Source organism: Trichoplusia ni, chromosome 1 (assembly GCF_003590095.1).
Source record: "Trichoplusia ni isolate ovarian cell line Hi5 chromosome 1, tn1, whole genome shotgun sequence".
Taxonomy (NCBI): domain Eukaryota; kingdom Metazoa; phylum Arthropoda; class Insecta; order Lepidoptera; family Noctuidae; genus Trichoplusia; species Trichoplusia ni.
Genome location: NC_039478.1, coordinates 22,102,771 through 22,113,012, shown reverse-complemented (window position 1 = coordinate 22,113,012; position 10,242 = coordinate 22,102,771). Strand labels below are relative to the sequence as shown.

Here is a 10,242-nt window from a genome sequence, read left to right as displayed (position 1 = left end):
AGTAGTTTTCCAATCAACCGGGCCATTTACGAGTGTCAACATGTGCGATGTAAACACTAGGTTTAATTAAAATCAGCTGCCGGGTACAAATGGGAGCTATAAATATTGTGAGACGTATAGCGTTTTGATGTGACGCTGTGTTGTGTATGTAGATGAAATTAAATGTGTGTCGTTGTGTGAAAGAAATATGTTGATATTATTTTCAAAGAAATGTTTTATTTTTATATTCCGATTTAGCTTTGTCTGCTGTTTTGATGGTATAGTTGGTTTTTTTATTTATTTGCTATTTATTATGGGTTCATACGGAAAAGGTAGAAACGGAACCCTTTCATTGTCCGTCGGTACGGCACCAGGCTGAATGTCATGAAATGTGGTAGCTATTAGCTGGACAGATCTAATTTTCCGCAGATGATTTTTCATTCTAAATAACACCAAATACAATAACTGAAGATGGGGTTTAATCGCCATATTTAGGGTCACAACACTGTTGTCTCAAATTAAAACATTAGAAAATCAAAGGTAACTGCTACACAAACTGGAATGAAAACTCCTTTGTTTTAAATTTAGGTTTTCAACTATCTTTTTGTACCAATTTTGTTCTAATCTGTTTCGTGATTTTTGTGTGAAGGCGTAACAAACATCCATCCATTCCAGCATACTAGGATACAAGTCACTTGAAAATTACACTTATGCTTTGTATGTCTAAAGAGTTGGTAGTCAATATAATAAAAGTTATAAAATATTCTTAATATTCCCTCGCAGTTTTAATAATGCATGCACAAAACAAACGTATTTGTACTCGCATTTGTGAGAACTAGACTGTATCAGATACATACCGCTATAATATTGCAACGCGATTCGCAAACGCAATAAATGTTTACGAACGTTTTCAGCCCAGTTCCAATGAAACCGTATATTTTTAGTTTTTGAACTGAAAAATATTCAAAACAATTTTTATTCGCTGTTGTTTCAGTTTTGCTTTGAATTTTGAAAGTTCGTTGAAAAATTGCAATGTTTGGGCTTCGGGCTATGGCCAAAACATTTTTCGTGATGTTAGGCTGGCTGGATTAGAATGTAATATATACCTTCAGTCAATTGAATTGCATAGGAAAATGACTAAACTCAAAAAATTATATCGTGTGACCTTTTTGCTTCAATATTTAAATCATCCTATATATTTTTAAACACACTTTTCAACTTACGTTTACTGTAAATTAACTTGAAAAGTTTTAAAGTTCGAGAGATTTTTCTGAAAAGCCTCTTTATGGAAGTATCAAAAAGGTTTTCCTATAAGTAAACTCCTTCGGGTCGTTAATTCCGTTTTCGCTTTTGAGTGGAAATAGTTTTAATTTAAACTTCAGCTCTTCCTTGAATGTTTTTTGATTAAATGTAAGGATGTGTTTAGTAAGTTCCTTATACCTACTGTGAAACCGTTTTTATGCTAAAGCAAGTCTTAGGACCTTATTCATAAAAGAGCAATCTATCAGATTTTTCCTGAATAAGTTTAATATGCAAAGATTTTGATAATATCCTAAATTTCGTTTAGTTTAAATTTCTAAGTTTTGACGTTTTAAGACGAAGTGATTTTATTTGAGAAACTAAGCAATAAATGAATCCGAACCATTTATTATTTGAGAGATATAGAGTTAGAATCGAAAGAGGGCATATCAACGTGTATGTGGCGTGGGTTGTTATTAGCTTTTCAGTAAAGAAATGACGAACCCGGAGAGCATCTGTATATTTTCTGTCTAGCTATTTCTTCAGTAGCACAAATAAGAGAAATAAACGGGTATTATTAAAAAGACTTTAAAACATATCGCCTTCTTCACTCCCACGTTTATATAAACTCACTTTCTTGTTTGTTTGTCGTTCCGGTTGGATTTTTGCAGCAAACTGAAATTTTCAGGGTAGTTTTAAACCGGATGACAATGCAATTTACAACTATAAAAACGGCTAGACCGGTTTTGAAAAAATATGAATGGAGTGATATTTAAAAACGTGGATATTTAGAGTTTTTGAATCTATTAATTTTTAACTTTGATTTAACATATAAGTACTGTAAATAATTTATTTAACAGTTAAGTAATTTAATAATAGTATTAGTTATAATTTTTAAAATAACATTTCCTCTATTAAGACCTTTACTTTCTACTTCTGATTTTGAAGCCTGGTGTTTGTTATATTTCAGTATTTAGCTTGAAGTTTCCTAAGTGTCTTGAGGTTGGATCCAGAGGACATGAGGCCCATTCTTTTCCCTTTCGTGCCTCTCCTGTGATGATGTCTGCGTGTCAGCATCTATTCTCCCTCTTCTTCCTGGTATCAAAGGCTTATCATGCGGGAACAGGTTAAATAAATATTCATTTCTCTTCGGCAAAGTGTGCGAATGGAATGTCACGATTCTTATTGGGTTTCCTGAATGAGCTAGCTGGATATGAAGGAACACTGAAAATATTAATCAGATTTAAACTCCCCAGTGGGTTCACACTCTTTCTTGAGACCCTTACTCAAAGCGTAAAAATGGATCCCTACTCCTATCCGAAGATGGGTATCCAATGTTTTATGTTTTTTTTTTCTTTTGAAGACTTCCGACTTTACGACTCCCGCCGTAAGGAATTTAATCCCCGTGTCGCGGGGGTTTTACAAACATACAAATCACATGCACAAAGACACCCAGAATCAGAAGAGGCATTCGTGGATCACACAAATGCTTGTCCTAGTCGGGGATCGACCCGACACGTCGCGCACAGTGGGTTTGGTGTATTGACCTCAACCACTCGGCTATCCGTTCAGTCGTTTTCTTCGGCCTATTTACGAAACATTCATAATTTTAAGCAAGGAATGAAAAGATTGTAATTACGTAAATTTATTTATTAATATTTCTCATATATGAATAATGCATAAAATCGTACTTAATGCCTGAGACAGTCTGCGCTTATTAATCATAGTGTGATACAAAAATAACAAGATATAGGTGTAAAAATAAAAAAGAAATGTAAAATCATCAAGATTCTTATAAAATGACGCAAAAAACGATACAGAGGAGGTGAGAAAATAGTCCAAAAAATGGTATAGTAGTCGTAAATACTCACACAATAATACAAAAATCTTTCCAATAGTGTCTAGAGTAGCCAGTCTGAACATTTTAAAGCCAATCCCGAAAATACATTTTCGATAAGCTAAATTGAATATTTTATCAGTTCTCGTTTACAAACTAAATAACACATATTTTAAATTTATTTTTTATTTTAAACTAGATTTTTGTTGCGTTCTGTTTTTATACTTTTATGATGTTTACTGAACGTCTGAAGTTTCTAAAGTATTTGTTTTCGGAGTCGAAAACACGCCTAGCTAAATGACGTTTCTAAATTCGTTAACGTCAATATATATTCTAAAGTCTAATGTATTATGAAAGGTTTAAATCACGTGATCAATTAAAAATGTAATTTTCATACATTTGGGCATTTTCTAATGACGTTAACGTATTCATGGCAATGTCATTTGTAACAAACAAGTGTCACAATAAAAGTTGCTGCAGTCTGCAATTGACTTTAAACCATTTTTTTATATAACTGTTAACTCATGCATATTTATCGGGATAGCCCGACTAGTTTCGGACATCACCGGAGATCTTGATCATGAGTTGACGTTTCGATGGCCAAGTTGTTGTAAGTTTTAAGGGTCCAACTGAAACTGAGAGCGTCTGAAACTAGTCAGGCGATCCCGATTAGTATGCGTGAGTAAACCGTTGTGTCATTCAAGTACCGTACTTTAAATATGAATACCTTTTGACTTGATATTATTCAATAAATAATTATGAATTCGCCCACGAAAGTTCTACCAAACCGTTAAATTTTGAAACTATTTTCTCCACACAAAAGTAATTTATTTTCCTTTGACCGGTGGGTTTTCCTGCCGGAAAATGGCTACATATGGTTGCTTATTATCTTTCTTGAATTTATCATTTTTGATCACAGATACATCGTGTTTGATTGGGTGTATTGTTTTGTGTTGACGCAGTTCTTGCCTTTGTTTCTTCAAGGGCCCTTTTCCTGGTATAGCAGGAAAAAATAACATTGGGTCTGGTAACCTCTTTCTTATAATATCCTGCTTGCTGAATGATCTTGCCACTGATATTTGGAATTGTAGGTAAACTGTAAACAAATTGAGTTTTTATACCAAATTCGTAATGTCCTTAAATCAATAAAAATCTTGCCACAGTATATCGTAATTATCGTAAATAATAAGACTGATTAGATTATCCCTTTGATTCTTCGAAATTCGATCAATTCGAATAATTCGAATCAACTTAGCATTAAAAAAATAGCAGTTATCAGTTCTTATTTGACCACTGATCAATACTGGCCATCTACCTGAAATAGCGTTGTGAGAAAATGATCTGAATAAAAATAAATAAAGATATTTTATTTGCAACGACTAAAACATGGTTTAAAATTGTGTTGTTAATAATACAATAATCCAAACATATTTGCTTATTGATTATTCACTAAAATCATATATTATACACAATAAATTGAACTTATTGTCAATGTCTTAAACAATACTCTAGATGGAGTCTCAGAAACGCAATTACAACAGAATATGTCTAAGATAAAATAATGTTTTACTATAAACAAAAAACTTACGTATGAAAATGAATATATTTCGTATAAACTGAACGGTCACTGATCCGCACATTGCAGAATGCAGAGCCAATACTGAACTACATTTCCGATAAGCAAGATTGAAAATTGTTATAGTATTTCCTACATAGTGACGAGTTTTACTATGTTTTCAATAATATTCGAAAATTCAAGGATTTTTAGGCTAATTTTAGGTTATAGCTAACTATTTTTAAAGTAAGATTTTAAGCGATTGTTTTGAGTTTAAAAAGGTATCATTTAATGTAAAGGAGAACTCGTCGTAAAAAATTAACTGCTTGAGGAATGTGCTCGATATTGTTTAAGTCCAAATAAAACAAAACATGATGTTTTTTACTGTAATATGCATTTAGAGCATTAAAATATAAATTGACAAAAAGTTGTATAAAAAATACCTTAATTTAAAGCTACCATAACAAATATCATTTATCATGTCGGCAGATTAATACAGACAGACACTTATCAAAAATATACCAAACTATTATTAGAACCAATCAAAATATTCAAGTTTCAAAGGTAACAAAAACTGAAACCTAATAAAAAAAGTAATCAGAAGCCATTACTGTATTAATTCCAATAACCGTTAAATTGAATTTGATATACCTACACACATCTATCAATCACGCTAAAGTTTAGAAAGCCCAAAACATTCCACAGAAATTTGATGGGAAAGAATTATTTTAGGCTTCGATACATATTCTTATAATAACTACCCATCAAAAGAAAAAGTTCCAGTAATTTTCTAACTAACAATTTGAATAACTAATTAAACCATTTCACTAATAAAACAGTCAAAAAATTCAATCCAATGAGACACTGTATATGTATATGCCCCGGAGGCTGAATTTTACTGCCAATTCTTCGTGTAAAAAAAAAACAGAAAAGATTCCACATCATGAGTTCCATATCCCAAGTGTTTCAACCGCAAATTTCTCAAAAATATTATTTCCAATCAGATCTAATTTAAGTTAAAGGTTAATGTAGCTATATACTATTAAATGATGTAACGGTTTACTCACGAGTATTTATCGGGGTAGCCCGACTAGTTTCGGACCCAACCGGAGTCCTTAATCATGAGCAGACGCGGCGGGATCGCGAGTCGAAGTCGAGTTCGACTTTCGACCCCGATAAATACGCGTGAGTAAACCGTTACATCATTTAATAATGAATCAGTCTCACGATAGTTATTATAAAAATATAGCTATATACTAAAATTTTATCGAATATAGCTTTTACTTTTTCACATTTATATTGTTTTTATTTTGCGTTTGCTAAGCACTTCAATGACAAAAAAGAAGCAAGATAGACCACATCCAAAGAGCCAAATGTGAAAGGCTCCAGCTATCTGCTTGAGCGTGATCTTACACCCAGCCTGGCAACTATAACTGTTCGTTATCGTGTTAGCATTAGCAATACCTGCCTTATCTACCACAGACAGACCAATGGCTTCAATAAACTGCTTTCTTGTAATACCACCTTCAAATAATCTTGGTATTATTTTTTGGATTTTCACTACAAGTGAACTGTTCTTTCTAATCAGCATTTCATTGAAGACTGTCAAAACATTCTCGGAAGCTCTTAGTATTCTAGCTTCATCATCGACAGTTGTCATCGCTTGGATGATATAGAAGTAACTCTGCAGAACTATTGTCAAACCATTGTACTGTATAGTTTTATTCGAGCAATCCATGAACGATGAACAGTCTTGAGACTTATCTGCAAACTTCAAATATTTCTCGTCCCTATTAAAATATTTCGTTATTGGTTTTAAGAAGGCTACTCTCCCTGACTCCATAACTTCGTCGTTGGTTTTAAATAATTGTGGCGGCACTTGTATGGTCAAGTATGAATACAGTTGGATGCTTACAAATACAGATAAGAAGACACACAGGATTAAATACATGATGTTTATCACTTTCTGTTTTGCTGATCTTGGTTCTTGTATAGATGTTGCACCTACGAGTCCTCCCCAGCCGTACAACAACGTATTCGTAAAAGAAACTGAATTCCCATCGAATAAACAAATGAAATACCAAATAATGGAATAGGTAAAGTAGAATATGATGAAGATGTAACTGCTGTACATTTTTCTTATTAAATTCTCCCAAGACCTTTCTGATCGTTGACCGTAATAAATCCATAGAACGTCTTGTCTGCTGTAGATCCCTGAGTATGCTACTACGTCTCCGTATATTCTGTAGAGGCCCCCAGCACATATATCAAGGCTGTCGTTAAAAAGGAACTTCAGAAGTTCGGTGTCCACATACGGATTCTCTTCACTTCTATTGATATAATGTAGTTCTAAAGATGCATTAAAATGTTTACTGATGACTTTCAGCATTTCTAGATCTGATCCTTTAATTTGTGATTCTTCGAGTGGATCATAAGATTTAAGTGAATTATGATCTTTAATTGTGGAGAATGGAAAAAGTGTTGCCATACCTACCCTAAGAGGACATTTGTTGTAATTCGTGGGTGTTTTCATTGGAAACACTTCTTGAGTTTCTAAAGTACTGTTGATACAAGTATTGATGTGCGTCAACTTGTGGACCATTTCACACGTGTTTATGTCTTTATAGGGAAATATTGTGTAAATCTTATTGATGTCACTAGAAAAATCTTGAATAATAAAAGTGACGTCAAATTCACCAACTGTTTCTTTTATTGCTTTAAGTATTTTTCCACAGTCATTGCTGGTAGGATCAGATATAACGATGAGGTATTTTATTTTGTTTACATTCTTGTAGTCAAACTGAATTGCTTCTTCACACGAACCGAAAAAAACAACTGTTAATGAGTTGATGTATAAATCATGGCTATCTTCATCGTGGTCGGTAACATCTTCAAGAATAGCTTGAGGTGTATTGTGTTTAGCTAGACTTCTCACCAATTGTTCGATAAATTCATTTTCTTTATTATCCTCATCTTTTTGTTTGAGTATCGTAAATGTCGGGCTCATATTTAGCAAACCACTCAAAGTTATAACACATTCAGTTATAGATTCAAATTCATTTATTACTGCGACTTCGTTTTTTAAATATATACCATCTGCTCTATGAGAACAGGATACATTTAATATGAAACAGATTAATAGCTTCCACATCATCAAAATTATTTGTAACTGTTGCTTAGGTTTTGCTTTCTTCTGAAGTTGTTTTTGTAAATTTTCTTTATATAGGTCCTGTTTAAACGTTAATGAGCTCTATTTTTTACCTGAACACGTATTTACCATTTGTCGCTACTCGGAGCATGTTATTAACGCAGAACAATAAACACATGTATAAGATTTTCGTTTGTCCTTGCGATTGGAATATTATGAAACTTTCTAGAATTTATATAAAGAAGAGCAAGAATTCGACATGAATTTCAGGTGATTTATTAGTTCGATCTGTTAATAAGTCAGGAATTAACAATTACGCTAGCCAGAAGGTTGATGATTTCTTATTTCTATCTTTAGAATTCAATTTTTCTTAAAAATAAAACAGTAAAAATAGGATATTGAAGCAAATACACAAAAAAGAGAGAATATAAATAAAATCAAAGTTGTAACTAATATTGAAGCAGAGACACAAAATATTATAAATAAAATTATAATTTAAGTACGTATTAACTACAGCTACAGGCGTATCCACGCTCAAACAATGTATGATTCAGAAAATCACAACAATTTTAGCTTTTACGCAATGAAAATCAAAATGTTTTTTGACATTAACTGTTTTTTATACTTTACATTTTGATGATGATTGTCCATTTGGGATATTAAACTCAATGTTAACAGTAAATGCATTTTTTATGTATAGTCCCATCAATTTTGTTTCACCCCACACTTTTAACCTTTTTAATGGTTCTGCGGTCAATATTCCTATTAAATAACCCATATTGTTACCATCACTTTGCCCTAGGTATTTTCCGAACTGAAACATTTTCGATTTCAACTTCTTTTACTGTCTCCCGCATTCAAGAATTGAATCCTTGTGTAGCGGGGATTTTCACAAACATTGAAGTCATTTGCGCAAAGACACTCAGACTCAGGACAAGCTTGAACCAGAACCAGAAAAACGCTTAACGAATCCGCGACATGTAAACAGTAGGCTGGCGTGGTATAAAACAATTATTTTGTTCCAAAACAATATTACGTCCTTTCATTTTTCAGGTACCATGATACTTGTATAAGCTTTCTAGTATTTACAAAAATATCGCCGACTATCATGCTGCAAAATAATCAACTTAGCCTGCAGCATTCCATTGCTAGACATACTAGTAGTGTCACCACAATACCCGGTCCTCCGCCTTCCGCATCCATTCCGAGCCCTTTGAACATCATCGATCCATCGAACTGGTGAACTATCACCAACTTTCTTACCTAATAAACAACTAATAAGAGACAAAGATCATCATTTACAAACAATTGCCTCTCAAAATGAACAGAATAACTTCTTTTCATCATAACAAAACAATATTATTGTACAAAGGAAAAAGTTGGAGAAATAAAATTTAATATTCCATTCTAACCCGGGGCTGGTAACTTTTTAATTAACCTCTCAAGATCATAGCGGCAATGAAGTGAAATCTTCTTTAAGATCTGCAATAAATTCCGATCGGCTTACATTTTTGATTAAGTTAATCATTTCTTTCTTTGTGGATGTCTGTGCCTGTACCATGATATCTTAGATACTCCTTTCGATAAGTTGTTGCTGTGTAAGCAAAATGTCGACACTACACCGCATGCTTGGTAGTGCCTGTCTCGCTGCCACAATGACAACAGTTTTGCTTTGAGTTCATGGTACTCAGGTTTGTCTATAGATCAGATTTTTTGTATGATGGGAACTTATATTAATGAAGTTGTGTGAGTCTAGTCATGGTTTGCTTTGTTTCAGGATGAAAGTGCAGTGATAGGTATGTCGATATTTTGTGTTGTGTTATTCATCAAACTTAATTATACAAGTTCTTAGGAAAAATAGTATTAATATTTTACTTACACAAAGCCGAACATACCTAATTTGCCTTTACTTAATTGTGTTCCTCAAAAATATATATTTCAAAACTTAACTTAGTGAGTCTTTGCTTAAAAACAAGTAAAATTGTTGCTTATTTTCCACGAAAGTAAAAGGAGTTTGCGTCTGACGTGTACTTTCGATCAATTCTGAAGCTCTAAAAATAAAACTGTTGAAAGTCGAAAAAAAACCGATGAAATTCCTCATTCCATATTTTCAGCTCAGTTTGTTTTATTAAATAAATATTTTTAGAGCCCCAAGCAGAACGCTGTCGGAAAAATATTTGAATAAACAACTCACAATTTTATTAAAGAAGGTTTTCCTAAATTCTAGTTTTCCTTCATAATTGATTGAGGTGGTGAGGTGACCTCAACTACGAGCCAAATTATTCTCACGTTCTCCTGCGGCATGCGTTTCAAAAATCTTCTGCTCTGCATGTGCACTTACGTCCAATTAAATTGCGTCCTGTAAAATGATGATAGATCCTCCAAACATATTCCTATGGGTAGCTACAATTCGTATAATAGCTTACATATGTCAGTCTCGCATTACAAGTGAATTAGCTACACAGCCTGCCTCTCGGGACGCTC

At 33.1% G+C, this 10,242-nt stretch overlaps 1 protein-coding gene across 1 annotated transcript; it reads right to left on the bottom strand.

Moving 5' to 3' along the window:
• Positions 1–5,815: 5,815 nt before the first annotated feature.
• LOC113497769 lies at positions 5,816–7,975 on the bottom strand. Its single transcript, XM_026877517.1, has one exon. It carries the CDS (start codon positions 7,762–7,764, stop codon positions 5,905–5,907), a length of 1,860 nt encoding a protein of 619 aa, XP_026733318.1. The 5' UTR covers positions 7,765–7,975; the 3' UTR covers positions 5,816–5,904.
• Positions 7,976–10,242: the final 2,267 nt, after the last annotated feature.

Coding starts and splice junctions, on each gene's coding strand:
- LOC113497769 (XM_026877517.1), bottom strand. CDS start 7,764: ATGATGTGGAAGCTATTAATCTGTTTCATATTAAATGTATCCTGTTCT.